At 50.6% G+C, this 20,334-nt stretch overlaps 1 protein-coding gene across 1 annotated transcript in view; it reads left to right on the forward strand.

Annotated features, from left to right (window-relative positions):
- Window positions 1-336: 336 nt before the first annotated feature.
- KCND3 (potassium voltage-gated channel subfamily D member 3) overlaps window positions 337-20,334 on the forward strand; it is a 204,240-nt gene continuing 184,242 nt past the window's right edge. The window contains exon 1 of the mRNA XM_008704078.2: window positions 337-1,442. Within this exon, the coding sequence (XP_008702300.2) occupies window positions 337-1,442 (1,106 nt within the window). The remainder of the gene's footprint in view (window positions 1,443-20,334) is intronic.

Genomic DNA, 20,334 nt, shown 5'->3' on the forward strand with positions numbered 1-20,334 from the left:
TCCTGGAACTTGACAATTTGTCGGGCAGTCAACAACATCTGGTGAGCCCCCGCGGCTGCACTGCCCTGTGCTAGGTGCTCTCCCTAGGAGGGGAGGAAAAAAGAACCAAGTCCCCTCTCTTGGGTAGTGACTTTGGTTTCGTTTGCTTGCCTTCAAGACTTCTGCTGTCTCACTCAGCAGTGACCCTTCCCCCGTGTCCCATTTCCCACCGGGGAGGCAATCGCGGACTCACCCCGTTCTCTGCTCTCTCTTCCTGTCTCCCAGGGGTCGCGGCACTAACTCCAAGCTGGTGTGCAAAGCCCCCGAGCAGCGGCCGGCCCAAGAGCTGGAGTCACCATGGCCGCGGGCGTGGCAGCCTGGCTGCCCTTCGCGCGGGCGGCGGCCATCGGGTGGATGCCGGTGGCCAACTGCCCCATGCCGCTTGCCCCCGCCGACAAGAACAAGCGGCAGGATGAGCTGATCGTCCTCAACGTGAGCGGCCGGAGGTTCCAGACCTGGCGGACCACACTGGAGCGCTACCCGGACACGCTGCTGGGCAGCACGGAGAAGGAGTTCTTCTTCAACGAGGACACCAAGGAGTACTTCTTCGACCGGGACCCCGAAGTGTTCCGGTGCGTCCTCAACTTCTACCGCACGGGGAAGCTGCACTACCCGCGCTACGAGTGCATCTCGGCCTACGACGACGAGCTGGCCTTCTATGGCATCCTGCCGGAGATCATTGGAGACTGCTGCTACGAGGAGTACAAGGACCGCAAGCGGGAGAACGCCGAGCGGCTCATGGACGACAACGACTCGGAGAACAACCAGGAGTCCATGCCGTCGCTCAGCTTCCGCCAGACCATGTGGCGGGCCTTCGAGAACCCGCACACCAGCACGCTGGCCTTGGTCTTCTACTATGTGACTGGCTTCTTCATCGCCGTGTCGGTCATCACCAACGTGGTGGAGACGGTGCCGTGCGGCACGGTGCCCGGGAGCAAGGAGCTGCCGTGCGGAGAGCGCTACTCGGTGGCCTTCTTCTGCCTGGACACGGCCTGCGTCATGATCTTCACCGTGGAGTACCTCCTCCGGCTGTTCGCGGCGCCCAGCCGCTACCGCTTCATCCGCAGCGTGATGAGCATCATCGACGTGGTGGCCATCATGCCCTACTACATCGGCCTGGTCATGACCAACAACGAGGACGTGTCCGGCGCCTTTGTCACGCTGCGGGTCTTCCGCGTCTTCCGGATCTTCAAGTTCTCGCGCCACTCCCAGGGCTTGCGGATCCTGGGCTACACGCTCAAGAGCTGTGCCTCTGAGCTCGGCTTCCTCCTCTTCTCCCTCACCATGGCCATCATCATCTTTGCCACTGTGATGTTTTACGCTGAGAAGGGCTCCTCAGCCAGCAAGTTCACGAGCATCCCTGCCTCTTTTTGGTACACCATCGTCACCATGACCACCCTGGGGTAAGTCGGTGCCGGCGGCCGGAAGGGCGGAGGTTACACGGGAGGGAAACGTTGGAGGGTAGCGGGATCCGGCCGATGAGGCGTAGGAGCCGGGGGAGTTGCCTCGTCAGAAAGAGGAAGGAGCGCCAATGATCCGTTGGGGCGCGAGAGCTTGCTCTGAATGGAGTTTTCTTTGGGGGAGGGGTGAGCATGCATTTTATAAAACATAGAAAATTAAGCCACTATTTCTCTTTTCAGCCGTGCGTTCTGTGTATGTGTGTGGGGTGCAGGGAGTGGCAATGGCTGCTTTCTTATATGCATCTGTGTTTGTAAGGGCTGCCACGGGGGTGGAAAAACCGGGCAGCAGGTGGGAAGGAAGAAAGGCCCGAGCAGTTGGGTGAGTGCGGTAAGGAGCGTACTCGGTTCCATAAACCAGAAGACACCCACAGCACTCTCTTTGGACCCTTCCTGCATTTCTTCTCTGTAGCGTATCTGCAGGCTTTTTCTCTTTTGCTTTACTTCTCTTCTCTGCTGCCATCGATGCTCATGGCTTCAGTCGGAGCAGACTGTCTCTAGGTGATTCCAAACTTGGGTTTTCTGCAGAGCGGGGCACCCGACTTGGTTTTTTCTCACTGAAGGAGGAGTAGCCTTGCTTTCTCAGCCTGACACTATGATTGAATGACCCGGCCTACCTGGGCCGTTGTGAGATGGTCTGAAGAGATCATGTGGTCAGACACAAAAGTAGCAGGATTGTCTATTGGGGAGGGGGGCACCCAGCAAGGCCACAGGTGACTCTGTCTCTTCCTTCTCCCCGAGGTCCCTTCTCTAGCTGAGGTCCCAGAAATGTATTTATGGTGCTGGCATGCAAAGCTTTCCATCAGAGGAAGGGGCTCAGGAAGGAGATTGCAATCTTCCCCCTAACAGGATTAGAGCCAACGGAGGCAGCTTTATGGAGACACGTATTTCTTAGGGGTTTCTGCTTCGGCCGTTGGAAGTCATTGCGGCTAATGCAAAATCCCTTTACAATTCATATGCCGGGTCTGTATTTGCTTAGGCCAGGAAGCGTTATATTGCTGATGGAGAATTCATGAAGCTTTTTATTTGGTCTTTGACAATTTGGTTGGTGGCGTCCTGGTGATTCGATTTTTTTTTTCCTGGCTGACACCCCGCGGCGCTGGTGTCGGTTTTTCCATAGTGCTGTGTGTGCTTATTGGGAATGACTGAGCAGGTGACGGGACCTTTTAAAATGATTACATTTGTCATTCTGCCACCCGGGAGGGGGACAGCAAGGGGTGTCATTGTCCATTTGTGGAGGCCACATTTGATGGGGGCATTCCCCTTGCCGCTTGTCTGTCTGACACAGCCCATCCTGCCCCTTCCTCTCTCTCCCACACACACACAGTTTTTCAAACAGCCACCTGCATCCGGAGTGGGTAAGAACGGTCGTTTGACCTTGTCTCTTGACATAGGTGCAGATGTGGGCCTCTTGACACAGTGGGATATTTAAGGATAAAATGGCCTGGGAGCTGGTCACCATGTTGGGAGAAGGAGCCACCTTGCTCCTTCGAGGCTGACCCTGACCATCCTTTCGCTTCCGTGAAGGGGACCTCCCCCACGGCCAGGACTTCCCTGGCCCTGCTCCTGATGTGACTGTGACTATCCCGTGCCCTTAAGCGCCCTTTGATGGGACTCATGACACCAGAGGGATGTCTCAGGACTGCCGTGGGGAGAAAACAGGGCAGATGGATGGATGTCAGAGTTAAAATGGGATCGTTTCAGAGGAGATCGATGGAAACTTCAGGGGCCTCCTGCCTATTACTTTTTATTATTAGTATAACAGCATATGTGTGTCTACTCTGTCAGCGGTGCGCTAAGCACTTTGCATATATTATCCCTTTGAGTCTTTACAACAGCCCTGCAAGGTAGGAAAAATGCCATCCAACTTTGCAGATGCAGCAGGCGAGGCTCAGAGAGGTCAAGTAGATTGCTGTCGTCATACAGCTGATCGGGGCAGAGCTGATTTTCCAATGCCAGTCTGGCTGTCTCCAGCGTCCGTTCCGTGTTCACTCACCACTCCGCTTGTCCCCATACCGTCGGGGTCGTGGGTGGAAAGCAGACCTCCAGGGTTACTTCTTTTATATTATGGCCTCAGGGGGTCCGTTTATGCTAGTCATGTCACTCTGGGACATGAGCACCGTGAGTACTACAGCCACTGTCCTAGGTACACAGGGAATTTCTAAATGAAACATTTCCATCTGGCCAGTTTAAATGCTGTCTTGGAAATCAATGCCTGCATTCCTGGCAAAATCCACTGTTTTCCTGTCGCTGGAGAGACCACTGATTTCCTTTAGCATCCACCCTGTAGGTCCAGGGGTGAGTCCAGTGTCGGGGGACAGACAATCTTGGCCTTGTATTTACTTTCTGAAGGAGGGGAGGGGATGGCGGGAAGCAAGAGGCCTCTGCCTGAGAACGAAGGCAAAGAGGAAGGAAGGGGAGTAGCCTGCTTCCGCTGACTGGTGGCCCTGCGGGCTCCTCACTCTGCTCTTCCCCATGCATCAAAACGTCTAGCTTCTGGAAGGGGAAATGAATGAGCAGGAAAAGAAGCCTTCCTTCCGTAGTGTTTTCCCTAGCCTCGGGTAAGTAATGGGGCAGCAGGCTTTTTCTTCCTCTGTCCTGGCTGGTGTGGTCGAATGCTGGATTGGGCCACTTTGACATTGACCTGAGCTGGCAGTTGGAACCATCACCAGGCTCACTGCTTGGCTATACGTAGCAGGTACTTGGTAAAACGCTTTTTAATGGCTTGGTTAACGTGAATAGGACGCCTTTTCCATTTGCCTGGCCTGATACCGTTCTCAGTCCTTTCCAGATCTGCCCATCCTCTTTCTAGGGTGGACCTAAGATGCGTGCTCTGCCCCAGCCCTGGTCCCTGTAGGCAGAGGAGGGCAGCCTCCACCCGACCTCTGGTCCATCCCCTGGGATGCTCTGCGGCATCAGTGGGGGGGTGGGGGGTGGGGGGGGAGGCTAGCTGGTCTTCTTGCCTTGCTTGGAGGTCTTCCCAACTCAACCCTGTAAACTTGTCCCTCTCCCCTGGCTGGTTTCTGTCCTGAACGTATTCACTGGCTAGTTGTAGGCCTAAACCATTCCAGAGAGCCCTTCTTTTTCTTACTCCTCGTTGGCATTTGAGCCCCCAAGTGGCTGTGGAATACCAAGGGCCAATATCGTGCCACATTCCACGGTCTGTCCGGCAGCTTCCAACACCTCCCAGAGGACACTTCGTTCTTCCCATATTCAGACCCTCCCCACCCTAATCCTGCCCCAAGTTCCAGTTTCAGTTTGGGAGAAACTGTCTTCTCCGGCTCCTTTGCAAAGGAGAGCTGATTGACAGGCTATGGGGCTGGGCTGAGGACCGATGTGCCAAGCGGAGTTCACGCTCCCTCGCTCAGGTTCCCATCCCTGCCCACTTTCCCAGGACTCCCTGATGAGTTACTCAGGTGTCCTCTGGGGAGGGATCTCCTGGAACCAATCATTTCTGTTTATTTAATATCTCAAAATACCTTAAGCACACAGAACAATAACGGCCCAACTGCCGCTGAGGCTCGAGGATGGCTTCCCTTTGGACCCTCCTGCACTGGTGGGGAAGACCCCCATGGCCAACCCATGCTTCCCTTATGCCCCCTCCACCGTGGAGCTCTACATGCGCCACAGAAGGATTAGTTTCGATGCTCGTAATTGCTGCTATACATAAAATCCTCAATTATCTCAGTTAACAGAGGAAAGGGATAGCACAGGACTCCCGATATTAAATAAGACCAACAAAGCTAGTTTGTGAAGGCGTTCTATGTTGTAGACTTTTTAAAGCAGATTTTCCTTCTGAATTTTGTTGGACTTTGCTTGGCATCATGGTTGGTCTAGACTGTCTGAGTCAGTCTGTGGGTGAGGCTCCGGTTCAGCGTGGGGAAAAGGGGAGCGTGCCGAAGGAAAGCCTCGCGAGCGAGCACCCACCAGGGCCGTTGAGGGTCAGCTCCAAGACTGGAGGGCATGAGGCTGTCTTGGCTATCTTTGGGGGTGGGGCTCAGGAAGGGCCCAGAACAGCCTTGCTCCTGCTAAGGTGGCCTGCTGCTGCCCGGTTGGCTTGCTTATGTAATTGAGACTGGCAGCCTCTCTGTCACCCCATGCCCTGAGATGAGAGAGCTTTTGACAGTGTGCAAAAATCACTTTAACGAAAACAGAATCGATTTTTACTTCTTCCAAGCATGAAGCAGCCTCCAGGTGATTTGCATTTCCCTTTATTTATTTATTTATTTTTTTTTTTAAAGATTTTATTTATTTGACAGAGATAGAGACAGCCAGCGAGAGAGGGAACACAAGCAGGGGGAGTGGGAGAGGAAGAAGCAGGCTCATAGCGGAAGAGCCCGATGTGGGGCTCGATCCCATAATGCCGGGATCACGCCCTGAGCCGAAGGCAGACGCCCAACTGCTGTGCCACCCACGCGCCCCGCGCATTTCCCTTTAAAACATAATCCTGGAAGGGGCCCGCCTGAGGTTTTGCGAGACTGGGAGCCGGGCCTGGACAATCAGTACAGGCCATCACAGAATGGGGTACTTAACCCCGTCCCCCGCCCAGTGCCAGAAGTGGAGCCAGTCTGGGGTCTGGTTAACCTTTCAATTCCCCAAATTCGGGCTGCACCTTCATCCACCACCTCTGGGGCCCACCAGCCCTCCTCCCAACTCCCAAGTGCCTTGGCCTGGGTCACTGGCCCGCTGTGCCTACCCGGATGGTGGTGTGTCCCTGCCCAGGGGGATCTGGTCATAGCCACACCTGCTGGGAATGAATGACCCCAAGGTCTTTTCTTGGTTTGACACTTCTTAACCAACAGTTCTCGTGCTGGAATTCCTAAGAGAAGATTTAGATCCACATCCCAACAAGGAATCTTTTTTTTTTTTTAATGATTTTTTATTATATTATGTTAGTCACCGTACAGTACATCCCCGGTTTCTGATGTAAGGCTCGATGATTCATTAGTTGCGTATAACACCCCGTGCACCATGCAATACGTGCCCTCCTTACTACCCATCCCCAGCTTATCCCATTCCCCCACCCTCCTCCCCTCTGAAGTCCTCAGTTTGTTTCTCATAGTCCATAGTCTCTCATGTTTCATTCCCCCTTCTGATTACCCCCCTTTCTTTATCCCTTTCTTCCCCTACTGATCTTCCTAGTTCTTATGTTCCATAGATGAGAGAAATCATATGATAGTTGTCTTTCTCTGCTTGACTTATTTCGCTTAGCATTATCTCCTCCAGTCCCGTCCGTGTTGCTGCAAATGTTGAGAAACACATTTTTGTGTTTCTTTTTGATGGCTGAGTAATATTCCATTGTATATATGGACCACATCTTCTTAATCCAGTCATCTGTTGAAGGGCATCTCGGCTCCTTCCACGATTTAGCTATTGTGGACATTGCTGCTATGAACATTGGGGTGCATATGGCCCTTCTCTTCACTACGTCTGTATCTTTGGGGTAAACACCCAGTAGTGCAATGGCTGGATCATAGGGTAGTCAATTTTTAACTTTTTAAGGGACCTCCACACTGTTTTCCAGAGTGGCTGTACCAACTTGCATTCCCACCAACAATGTAGGAGGGATCCCCTTTCTCCACATCCTCTCCAACAATTGTTGTTTCTTGCCTTGTCTATTTTTGCCATTCTAACTGGCGTAAGGTGGTATCTCAGTGTGGTTTTGATTTGAATTTCCTTGATGGCTAATGATTTTGAACATTTTTTCATGTGTCTGTTAGCCATTTGTATGTCTTCATTGGAAAAGTGTCTGTTCATATCTTCTGCCCATTTTTTGATTTGTTTATTTGTTTCTTGTGTATTGAGTTTGAGAAGTTCTTTGTAGATCTTGGATACCAGTCCTTTATCTGTAGTGTCATTTGCAAATATCTTCTCCCATTCCGTGGGCTGCCTCTTAGTTTTTCTGACTGTTTCCTTGGATGTGCAGAAACTTTTAATCTTGATGAAGTCCCATAAATTCATTTTATCTTTTGTTTCTCTTGCCTTTGGGGATGTGTCATGAAAAAGGTTGCTTTGGCCGATGTCGTAGAGGTTGCTGCCTATGTTCTCCTCTAGAATTTTGATGGATTCCTGTCTCACATCGAGGTCTTTCATCCATTTGGAGTTTATTTTTGTGTATGGTGTGAGAGAGTGGTCAAGTTTCATTCTTTTGCATGTAGCTGTCCAATTTTCCCAGCACCATTTATTGAAGAGACTGTCTTTTTCCCACCGGATGTTTTTTCCTGCTTTATCAAATATTAGTTGCCCAAAGAGCCGAGGGTCCATTTCTGGGCTCTCTATTCTGTTCCATTGGTCTATGTGTCTGTTTTTGTGCCAGTACCATGCTGTCTTTGTGATCACAGCTTTGTAGTACAGCTCGAAATCCGGCATTGTGATGCCCCCAGCTTTGTTTTTCCTTTTCAACAGTTCCTTGGAGATTCGGGGCCTTTTCTGTTTCCATACAAATTTAAGGACTGTTTGTTCCAGTTCTTTGAAAAATGTCCTTGGTATTTTGATCGGGATAGCATTGAAAGTGTAGATTGCTCTGGGTAGCATGGACATTTTAACTATGTTAATTCTTCCGATCCATGAGCATGGAATATCTTTCCATCTTTTTATGTCTTCCTCAATGTCTTTCAAGAGTGATTTATAGTTTCTAGAATATAGGTCCTTTACGTCTCTGGTTAAGTTAATTCCAAGGTAACGTATGGTTTTTGGTGCTATTGTAAATGGGATGGATTCCCTAATTTCTCTTTCTTCGGTCTCGTTATTCGTGTATAGAAATGCAACTGATTTCTGAGCATTGATTTTGTATCCCGCCACGTTACTGAATTGCTCTATAACTTCTAATAGTTTGGGAGTGGCTTCTTTTGGGTTTTCCATATAGAGTATCATGTCATCTGCAAAGAGAGACATTTTGACTTCTTCTTTGCCAATTTGAATACCTTTGATCCCTTTTTGTCGTCTGATTGCTGTTGCAAGGACTTCTAGTACTATGTTGAATAATAGTGGCGAGAGTGGGCATCCTTGTCGAGTTCCTGATCTTAAGGGAAAGGCTTCCAGCTTTTCCCCATTGAGAATAATATTTGCAGTAGGCTTTTCATAGATGGCTTTTATGAGATTGAGAAATGTACCTTCTATTCCTACACTCTGAAGGGTTTTAATCAGGAAAGGATGCTGTATTTTGTCAAATGCTTTTTCGGCATCGATTGAGAGGATCATATGGTTCCTGAGTCTTTTCTTGTTGATATGATGTATCACGCTGATTGATTTGCGAATATTGAACCACGCTTGCATCCCAGGTATGAATCCCACTTGATCGTGATGGATAATCCTTTTAATGTACTGTTGGATTCTATTAGCAAGTATCTTGTTGAGGATTTTGGCGTCCATATTCATTAGGGAAATCGGTCTGTAATTCTCCTTTTTGATGGGGTCTTTGCCTGGTTTGGGGATCAAGGTAATATTGGCCTCATAGAATGAGTTTGGTAGCTTTCCTTCTGTTTCTATTTTTTGAAATAGCTTTAGGAGAATAGGTATTATTTCTTCTTTGAATGTTTGGTAGAATTCCCCAGGAAAACCGTCCGGGCCTGGAGTTTTGTTATTTGGAAGGTTGTTTATCACTGACTCAATTTCTTCATAATTAATTGGCCTGTTTAAGGAATCAATTTCTTCCGGTTTCAATCTTGGTAGTTTATAGGTTTCCAGGAAGGATTCCATCTCTTCCAGATTGCTTAGTTTATTGGCATATAGCTGTTGATAAAAATTTCTAATAATCCTTCCAATTTCAATGGTGTTCGTCGTGACCTCTCCTTTTTCATTCATAATTTTAATAATCTGGGTCCTTTCTCTTTTCTTTTGGATAAGTCTTGCCAGTGGTCTGTCAATTTTATTGATTCTCTCAAAGAACCAGCTTCTAGTCCTGTTGATCTGCTCTACTGTACTTCTGGTTTCTGCTTGATTGATTTCAGCTCTAATTTTGGTCAACTGCTTCCTCGTGCGTGGATTAGGCCTGTCCCTCTGTTGCTGTTCCAGCTTCTTGAGGTGAGAATATAAAAACTGCATTTTAGATTTTTCTATTCTTTTGAGTGAGGCTTGGATGGCTATGTATTTCCCCCTTAGGACTGCCTTTGCAGTATCCCATAGGTTTTGGACTGTTGTATTTTCATTCTCATTGGTCTCCATAAATTGTTTAATTTGATTTTTGATTTCCTGGTTTATCGAGTCATTCCTGAACAGGATGGTTCTTAGTCTCCAAGTGTTTGAGTTTCTTCCAAATTTTTCCTTGTGGTTGAGTTCCAATTTCAGAGCGTTGTGGTCTGAGAATATGCAGGGGATAATTTCAATCTTTTGGTATCGGTTGAGACCTGTTTTGTGTCCCAGAACATGGTCTATTCTTGAGAATGTTCCATGGGCATTAGAATAGAATGAGTATTCTTTGGTTCTGGGGTGTAGTGTTCTATATATATCTATGACGTCCAACTCATCAAGTATGGCATTCAAAGCCTTTGATTCTTTGCTTAGTTTTTGCCAGAGTGTTCTGTCTATTTCTGATAGTGGAGTGTTGAGGTCCCCTACTATTAATGTATTTTTATTTATATGTCTCTTTATTCTGGTTAAGAGTTGGCTTGTGTATCTTGCTGCTCCCCTGTTGGGGGCATATATATTTATAATTGTCATATCCACTTGTTGAATACTTCCTTTAAGAATAATATAGTGCCCTTCTGCGTCTCTAACTATAGTCTGTAGTTTAAAACCCAACAAGGAATCTTGCATCCATTCAACATTTATTGAGTGCCTACTGTGCGCCAAGCCCTGCAAATACAAAGCACCATGTTGTCACATCAGCATAAGGTCCAGATGGAAGGAATTGAATGAGACTCACTTCTCCTTGTTTGAACCAAAATAAGAGATGGTGGGAAAAGCAGTAGACCAAGGGTCAGAAAAAAAGGCCTTTACTCATATTCTTCCTGCCACTCCAGAGACAATCCCTCACTTTGCTCTATGTCTGGATAACTCCATCATCAGTCACAGCTCAGCCCCACATCATCTCCTCCAGGAGGCCTTCCTGCCACCCCCAGTACCAAGGTGTACTAGGTACCCCTCCTCTTGCTTCCCACTGCAGCCCTGACATACCTCTGTCTTGTCAGTTGCCATTTTTTGTTAACTTGACCTGCTTATGTGTCTTTCTCCCGGGATGTGAGCTCTTCAAGGGCAGGTCTCAATTCCAGAGATCATTGTAAGATCCGTGCTTAAGTCAGGGTCTTGCTAGTTAGCTGTTCAACTAAACAGAGTTGTACCCCAGTTTACCTATCTTCAGTTTCCTCACTTGCTAACCATCTCCTGGCCATTGTAAGAACCAGTGGAAGTGCTATCCAAATGTGAGCTATTTGGTCACGTCAAACAAATATCCATTTGTGGGCAGGGTGGAGATGGGGAGGCCAAGCGGGGCGTTCTCTAGTTCGGACATCAGCCTTAGTGTGGTGGGGCCTTTCTTGCACGGGAAGTTTCAACCCTCGTCCTTCACTATTTTTGGCCACTTGGCCATGCTTCCCACTGCAGACTCTGGGGCCAGGGAGGAGCAGAAAGGGAGCCAGAGATAAGTGCTCCCATCCATGAAATTTTCCTCCATTCGATTCTTTATGCAACCAATATTTATGGAGTAGACACTAGGCGCTAGGAATATGGCAGCAAAGAAAATAGTCTCTGATCTTGCGGAGCTAACATTCTAGTGGAGGAGTCCAGATGGTACATAGATCAGCAGATAAATACGTTCCACGAGGCAGCAGTTCAGGCCATAGAGAAAAGTAAAGCCTGGTGCGATAAACAGGGAGCGCTGAGCGCGGGAAGGTGGTGGAGTGAGGGAGAGTTGCTATGGTATGTCAGAAGCTCAGCTGATATTTGAGCAGAGACCAGCAGGAATGTGGGAAGCTTAAGGAAAAGCATTCCAGGCCAAGAGAACAGCAAATGCAAAGGCCATCAGGCAGGAGAGGCCTTGGCGTGCTATTCTTGGAATAGCTACAAGGTCCTAATGGTCAAGCCGCAGGAGCAGGGACCAGGTACAGGCGGTAATGGGGGAAGCAGCTCATGCAGGGCCCTCAGGATCAAAGACTTGGCCCTTTGCCGTTTTCTCTGCCTGGAATGGGAGGCCACAGGAGGGTTTTAAGTAGGCCTCACTTAAGTTTGCAAAGGATCACTCTGGCTGCTGGGTAGTGAATACTTTCTAGGGAGAAGCCGGCATCATAGTCTAGGCTGTGGAAGATGGTGGCTGGGCCAAGGATGCTGGCAGGGGGAAGGGGAGAACTGAGATATTTTGCATGTATTTGAAGGCAGAGGCATCAGAGAGCTATGCCAGTCCTGCTTCTACCACACCAGCGCCCCAGGCTTTCCCTGCTCCCATAGCAAGGACCGGCCCAGGAAGGCATGGTCCTAAAGAACTTCTCCACCCCTGGGACAAGCATTGCACAAGAAGAAGCCTCTTGCAAGAGGGGGGCTTCAAGGCCCAGGGCTGCAAGATCCCAGCATGGAGTGAATAAGCCTCAGAGCCCAAGTCTGGAGCGTGGACTTCTAAGAGCTGGGCTGGGGCTGCCCGCAAGCAGGGGCGTCTGTACCTGGATTGGGGTTTCCTTTTTTTTTTTTTTTAGTTTTATTTATTTATTTATGTATCTACTTATTTACTTATTTAGAGCACGTGAGTGGGGGGAGGGGCAGAAGGCGAGGGAGTGAGAGAACCTCCAGCAGACTCCGCCCTGAGCACAGAGCCTGATGCGGGGCTCGAACCCCCATCATGACCTGAGCAGAAACCAAGAGTCAGAAGCTTAACTGACTGAGCCACCCAGGTGCCCCCGGCGTTTCCTTTCAACACAGGCAGACACAGGCAGCAAGTAACGGACACCTGCCAAGGGCTGGGCACCGTGCTGACCACCCTGGGGGACACTCTTGGTTCAGAAAGGGAAACGGAAGTCAGCGGCTGTGATAACAGCTGAGACAGAGGGGTGGGCAGGGTGTCAGGGCTGCCGGTGGGGGAGAGGTGGATTCACGCGGGTGGGATAGGAGACTTGGGGGTGCTTCACACTCAAACCGTGACTTTGGATTGGTCTTCCAGTCCAGCCATTTAAATTGCTGCCATTTGGGGGAGGGGATTTTCACGCTGGTGCCCATTTCACAGCTCTCCCAAATCTCTCAAAATCAACCTCAATCCCTTTCTCTCCCTCTCTCTCTCTGTTTGGTTTTGTTTGGGTTTCCCTCTTACACACACCCGTAAACACAAACATGATTCTTCGTAGGAGCGGCACTTATTCTGCCTGAAAATACTGTAAATAAAAGGCAGCCTGGCCCCCCCTCTGCTCAGGGGCGGGCCAGAACCCCTCAGTAACTGCTACAGTGTTGCTGCCTCTCTCATCCAGGAGGGAGCTCCTGTTCCGCGCTGGGAGCTTCCCCGTCCCCTCCCCCACCCCTCCCGGGCCAGGCCGGGAGAGGAGCAGAGACTTAGCTGGGAGGCTCCCAGCCCCTGTCCTCAGGCAGGTGGTCCTGAACACAACCAACCCCTTCCAAGAAGCCACACCGTACTCCTGTTCGAAATGTTCATCTTCTGGGGATAGCCACGTAGTTTTTCTTTTTTGGAAGTAGGGACCAGACTCCCAGCGATCTCTTTTGCAAGGGGTGTTCCATAGCGACCTCAGACCAACTTCCATTGGGGACTTGTTTGTGACCAGGAGGAAGGAGTTACCACAGTGCCTTGGAGCGCCCAAAGTTCTGGGCCAGAAGGCTCAGAGACCGTGGCCTCCTAGTCGAGTCCCGTGCTCGGGCCTCCGTCCAGCCTGCGTTTCCCAGGCGGAAACTGAGGCCTCTTCTCCCCAGCCCCCACCTCCTCTGCCCAGCGCCATGCAGATGTCGGGTGAGTGGGAAGGTGGGGGCGGACCAGGAGGGAAGATAACTCAGCCTTGGCTGACCATGACTGGATGGAGGAAGATTGCATCTGGCTCGTGTAATCATATTCTGGGTGTCAGGACTGGAATGAGTGTCATTAAACTGAATCAGAAAAATCGTTTTAATATAAGTGCCACCTCACACACAACCTAGTTGATGGAGAGATGGATGAGGTTGGGGACGCCTCCTTTGTAATGTGAGCTGTAAAATCCCATCACCTTCATTATTTCCCACGGAGCCAACGCATCATAATGCCCACGAGCGGCAGAACAGCTTGAATTTAATATACAGAAAGTCCAATCAAACAATAAATGGATGGAACTATATAAAGAAACCATTTCCTGGGAGGCTGGCTCCATTCTCTGGGATTCAGCTCCCTGACACATGAAATGTGCATCAATTTCCCCCAACTAATGCAGCTGCGGAATCTCCCCACGTGATATTTTTGCTTCAGAAGTGGAAGAGGGGAGCTTGCCCCCCTACATTATCTGGCTATCAGTGCAGAATTGCAAATCTCATTTTCTTTGATTTGCGTCCAGCGATTCCCGGTGGCACAGCGGGGCCCCATCCTGAGGCCCGCAAGGCTGGAAGCACAGCCCTCTTCCATCCCAGAACCTTACTCGCTCCCGGGGACACTTTGGCGTTGTCCTTAAACAAAAATCAATTCCAGACCCCAGACTGGGCCACCCCAGGGGGGCTGGGATGTCTCCACCCTTGCGGTCGTCTGGGAGAAAGAGGCCAGAGCCTTAGCCATGCAGACACACGCCGAGTGCCGGTGACGCCGTGACTGTCCAGTCTTGCCTCGAGGCTGTGCAGGGTAGATGTTCGGTCCCGGACCGGACCCTCCCGCCAGCCAGGTCTCCATCTTTCCCTCCATCCCTCTTACTCTGCCAGCTCTCAGGACTCTAGAGGCAGATACCAACCCGATTGGTCACCCAAAGTTAAAAAGGCGAATCCACTCCTTGACAGTCGTACAATACGTGTCAAAGACTGACGGCGATAATTTGCTTTAGCTTCTGGTGGGAGATTCTCTCCGGCATGAAGGTTCCAGTGTCATGGACAACTTAGAGTTCACCACAATTACAGGCTTAGAGCTGCTGAGAAGTATCATCAGTTTATTTTTACTTCTTCCTGGTCGTGCATACTTAAGCAGAAAAAAAAAAAGTAGGGGAATTTTAAACTAAATGATATTAAAACCACAGACAGCATAAATCTTGATGCGGGTTAACAAATATTATACCTAGAATTTGTGATGCATCGTGTCAGTCAGTGTTGGGGAAATGGAAATAAATAAGCCCTCGCTCCTGGCCCTATGAAATTGACAATACAGCAGGGGATTTGAGTATGTTAATGAGCTGACAAGGGAGGATGGGGCATGTTCCGAAGTGATCAGAAGGTGTTTGGCACAGAATAAATGCTTAATAAATATTTGCTGCTGAATGAGTGATTGGCTTCACGGAAAAGTTGACATTTCAGCTAGACCAACAACAGTGGGTAGGATTTTGAGATGCGGAAATGGGAAATCCAAGTAAATTGCAAAAGGGCAGAGTGCTTGGGAGCTTAACCAATAGGCTGCTTTGCTAGTGTGTAGGGCATATGAGGGGAACGGCTGGAGATAAGCAGGAATCAAAGGCTTGCTAGAGACACGGAGGGCCTAAACTGTTAGGCTAAGGCATTTATATGGTAGGCGTCGGGGAGCCACTAAACGTGGCCCGTGTTGCAGTGGTTAGGAAGATTTATTTGGAGCTGTCTTCTGGGTGAATGTCAGAGGAGGCTCTGGCCCGCTGTGCGATCAGTCAGCAGGCTGACCCAGGAAGGACGTGTGGGAGGCCTGATGTGGGGCGATCACAGTGGAAAGGGACAGAAGGAGGTAGAGTGGAAAGAGACGTGAACTCTGGGACTATGAGACTGGGAGGTTGGAGATGGGGAGATGGCGAACGTCAGAGACGAACAGTTTGGCAGAAGGGCAAGGGAAAGGTAGAGACTGTGAACTTGGCTTTGGACCTTGGGTATTTGCAGTTGACCCCGGCTGGAGGCAGCCGGTAGGCAGGTGGGAAGGTGGGTCTGGAGCTTAACACGGAGAAGGGGGCTAGCAAGGCCTTTTTGGGATGGGCTGCAGCAGGGAATAGATGTTACCAAAGAAAACCGAAGGGAGGGCAGAGGAGAGGCCCCACTTCGCTGGCACCTTGCCTCCTTCAGGACCGCAGCTGCCACCCGTGGGAAGGCTTTGCGGACACTTCCATTCAGCTTCTCTCCCTGGCCTGTGGGCGTTCCCAGTCATGCTGCCGCTCTGCTGGGGCCGAAAGGTCATATTGGTTTTCTGAGTCAAACAAGGTTTTCTTTTAGTCTCCTACAATGCTAATTAAATAAACAGCTCTGACCCAGGAAGGCAGAATTGGTTTATGGGCTTTGCTAAACAATAATACTGAAAGGATCCTCACATTGCCATGTGGATAGAATAGATGGGGTCTGAATGGTCACAGACCAACAAAGCGTCTGTGCCTGGCCCAGGGCGATGCTAACTCAAGAGTGGCACAGCCGGGGCGCCTGGGTGGCGCAGCCGTTAAGCGTCTGCCTTCGGCTCAGGGCGTGATCCCGGCGTTATGGGATCGAGCCCCACATCAGGCTCCTCCGCTGGGAGCCTGCTTCTTCCTCTCCCACTCCCCCTGCTTGTGTTCCCTCTCTCGCTGGCTGTCTCTCTGTCCAATAAATAAAATCTTTAAAAAAAAAACAACAAAAAAAAAAGAGTGGCAGAGCCTCCGTGGGCGGCTCTGTCCTGGTCCTTGCAGCGCCAGAGTCCTGAGCAGAGGCTTTGGGGAGTTAAGACGCTGCCTGTGCCCCTCATTCCCCTCTTCTCCTTAGGGAGAAATGTCAGATGCACTGTTGGCATCACTGGGAGCCTCCTCTGGCCTGTCCCGTCCCAGAGATGCCTGTCTTGGGCCCGTGGTAAGCAACGGGCACACGATGGCTCAGTAATTCAGCAAGCATGCATTGAGCTGTGCCTGTGAGCAAGACGGTGTCCTGGTCGGCCTGAGGGGCTACAGAGAGAGAATGGGGCGAGGACTAAATCCTGTGGGGTGGCTCTTAGGCTCCCATTCTACATCTGAGAAGACTGAGATACTGAGAGCGTAGGTCACTTGCCCCAGCTCGTACACAGTAGTAGCGTCACTGTGCTCGGACTGAAGTTATCCGACTCCTTTAGTCTCCACGAAGAGCTTCGGGCCAGTAACAGAGATGCCGTGTGTGCTTAGAGCTCTGTGTCTGGGCTCAGCAAGGTAAGATGTATGAGTAATGGGTAGGAAAATATGAGGGGAAGGTGGAGGAGGCAGAAATCAGAGACAGCTTCTCGGAGGAGGTGGCATTTCAGCTGGCCCTTGAAAGATAGTAGTACAAAAGTTAAATGTGTTCGTTCCTTCGATCATTTATTCAACAAATATGGTGGGTCTGCATGTGCCAGGCCGCGTGCTGGGGGCTGGGAAGGTACTCAGGAACTGAACACACAAATCCTCTGGGGCCGGCATTCTCGCCGGAGCTGCAGACGATAAAATGAATGCATAAAATGGGAAGGTTGAAGTAAAAGCCAAGAAGAAAGAGATAAAGCTGGTAAGGGGAGAGAGAGGGAGGGCATCGGCCGCGCTGGGGAGAGATGAGGAGTCAGGATGTGGGGGTGCAGAGGGACAGCTCCTCTAGCCTCTCCCCAAGTGGAAGTACTCTGCGCAGTTAGGAGTCCAAGGGAGGCTAGCCTCCGGACAGAAATGATGATTTAATAGCTATGTTTGAGTCTCGTTGGGGTTGCTGTCCAGAAGGCGGAGAAGCAGCTGTTTGCCATCCTCGCTGGAGACTGAGTGAGAAGACAGGCTCACTGTGACATGTGAGGGACGGCTGGCCCTCATCAACAACAACAACAACAACAATAATAATACTAGCTGATAATATTGAGCTCTGGCAGCACCCCAGGTCCTGTGCTAGATATAAATTATTTATATGCGTTTCCTCGTTTAACTCCCCCATGAACCATAGGAGAGAGAGATTACTGTTGTCTGTGTTTTAGAGTTGAGGAAACGGGAGGCCTGCTAAGAGCCTACGGCTGGTAACCGGAGAAGCTAGGATTCACACGAGCACTGGTCTGACCTGTGGGGGCTCTTAATGCTCTCCCCAAGGACCCAGATTTCCCTCGGGGAGGCCTTTGAGGGAAATCTTCCACGGCCTCTGTCTCTGGCAGACGGAGGCAGACACAGCATCCCCAGGGTGCTAATGTGCCTGGACCAATGACTCTCTCGGGCCTCTTGGCGAAGGTCATGAGCATAAGGAGTGGACACAGGATGGCGATGGAGGACAGATCAGAGTCTCTGGGGATAAGGCCAGCAGGGGTCAAGCTCCTCTGGGCCCACAGAGACATGACCACAGGTGACAGGCAGGGGGCAAGGTCGCCAACAGGCCCAGTGAATCCTGGTGAGCAGGATGCAGGACAAAAAAGGAGATGGGAAATTTTAGTGTAGTAGTAAGAGTTTGTGCAAAAAAAAAGAAAAAGTTTAAGGAAGAGAGAAAATGGTAAATATGCATACGATGTAAATATCCTATGTAAATTTCTTTTAGAATAACTTGGAAAACCTCATGCCATCTTCCTCTCTGGAGAGATCCTGGTCCCAGGTGGCTTTGCCACCATGTCCTCCGTCTGGGTGGTCTGGGTGTTGGGGGGATCCCCACCCACTCCTCTGCGGGCCTTTGGGCTCAACAGCGTTTCACTGGCCCCTCCGAGCGCCCCAGAGAGACAGCAGGCGAGGCAGCAGAGAGCTGGGGGCCGGTCTCAGAGTGTTGGAATGGTGGGAAGCGGCTCTGCTGGGGAGCCTGTCAGAGCCGGGCAACAGAGCGCAGGCTGGCCAGTCTTCCACACCCCTCAGCTCTAGGCCCTGCACAGTGCTGTGCGGTCTGTGGACCCCAGGAATGGGGCAGGTGGGTGTAGGGTGAGGAGTCTCCTGGGAACTGTCACCCCATGGGTCACGGGTGTTACTTCGCACCCACCCTCCATGAGGAATCACAGTACCAGGTGCGACTCTTTCTTCATGGGTTATGATTTGCCATGTGTGACCTTATACTAGTTTTTCTTTTTTCCCTGCTTCCCTGGCCTGTTGCTCTTCTGCCTCCAGAAGCGGCTAGAAGTTCTCCCCAGAGTTTTATATCTTGAGGGCTTGTGTCTTTGGAGCCAAAGCCTCCCCGTCTCCCTCTCCTCCCTCCCCTCTCCAGCAGAAGCTTCTCTCTGGACTAGCAAAAGGGCATTGTGTCGATTAATAAAACATTTTCCTGCAGTCCGATTGCCATGCTCAGAGTTTGGGCAGGGCTTAAGGATGATGAAGCATTATGCCCACCCCAACCCCACACACTGTGTTTGACTTTCTTAATATTTCCATGTAAGGTCAGCTTCTCATCTGAAGAGCAGAGGCTGTTGCGTCCCTGCTCTGAGTTACGTGCTTTACTCCTGGGCTGGCCCACGTGCCTTGGCCGCATCCTTTGTCTGGAGTGGGGCTCCCTAGGACCATGGAAAGACCATCAGATAAAGAGCCAGGAGATATGGGCTGTGGGGCCGGTTTTGGCAGGCTGTGTGACCTTGGGCAAGCTGCTTGCTCTCTGGTCCTCAGCATCGTCTTCTGAATGGTGAGGGGTTGAATTATAGTGAGTTATCACCCCTTAGTTCCACAAGCTGTAAGTTTCTCACTCTTCGAAGGAAAACTGATCTTTAATCCAATAGCCTAGATGATTCACAGCCTGGAGACACGCCCCCTCCCCCTGGATGACGGGGCATTGGGGACCTTCCCATTTCCCTTTCTTCACCTCCAAAGGGGAAAAAGTTAAAAGAGTCCCTGGCCAAAGTGACCACAGAAAAGCAAGTCTCCTGCTGGGAGACTCCCCCGGAAAGCTCCAGGGTGTCTGATGGTGAGCCAGGATGACATACAAGGTCAAGGTCAACAGCCCGAAGCCACATAGGATTGTGTTTGGAGAGAGCAGGGAATGGTGAATTCAGTCCCAGGGCTCCTCTGCATGGGCCAGATGGGGGGAAGGCTTAAGATATGGGACCATCAGACAGCTATTTGAGCCCTATGAGTCTTGGGTCTAGAAAGAGTCTAGGTTGCTACCCCCCTTCAGAGCTGGACCCCCTCAACAACCTCCCCAGCAAATGACAACAGGCGTGCCTGAACCCTCAGGGATGGATGTTTACGCTTTTGGCTACAGTTCATTCCATTTTGGAGAGCGTCAGTGATCGCCACGCTCCTCTGTGTATCCTACCCGAGCCTGCTTCCCATACACCCCAAAAGGGTGAGGGCTCTGAGAACCCAGAAAGTTCTGTGAAGGAAACCGTTCTGCAAGGCAATTATAATTATGGCGGAGGAAGTTGCTAGGGGACTCGGTGGCAAGAAGACCCTGGGACATCTGTCCTGGCACAGCCTCAGGGTGACCCAGCCCCAGCCCTGGCAGACCCAAGCCCTTCAGGGAATGGAAGCTTCGTGGGCGAACGAACTCCAAACCACGCCCTTTGGGGTGAATAGCCAAGGGCCTGCGCAGGGGAGCCCCCACCCCTTCCACTGTCTCCCATCATGCCATCCCTACTGATGCCTCCACCAGGGGCTGATTTCTTGCTTGTCCCACCCCATCCCCAGCTTCCTTCTCTTCCCCTGTTATCCTGTGGGTCTGGAAATGACCCTCCCTTCTCCACTCCCATTATTTATAACCGGAGCGCCTCACAGGAACACAGGGGAATCTATATACAGCTATTAGCATTCGTGTGGGCAGCGTGGCTTACATTACCTTAAGGTGTTTGAATGAAACCAACCATTTAATGATCACAGAAGACTGGGGAGAGGGTGAGCAACGTGTGGGCTCTCTCTGGCTGGGAGCATCTCGTGGGCTTTCTTTCCAGTGTGCAGAGAGGACAAGG

This window comes from Ursus maritimus, unplaced genomic scaffold, assembly GCF_017311325.1.
Source record: "Ursus maritimus isolate PB19 unplaced genomic scaffold, ASM1731132v1 scaffold_12, whole genome shotgun sequence".
In the NCBI taxonomy this organism is placed as follows: Eukaryota; Metazoa; Chordata; class Mammalia; order Carnivora; family Ursidae; genus Ursus; species Ursus maritimus.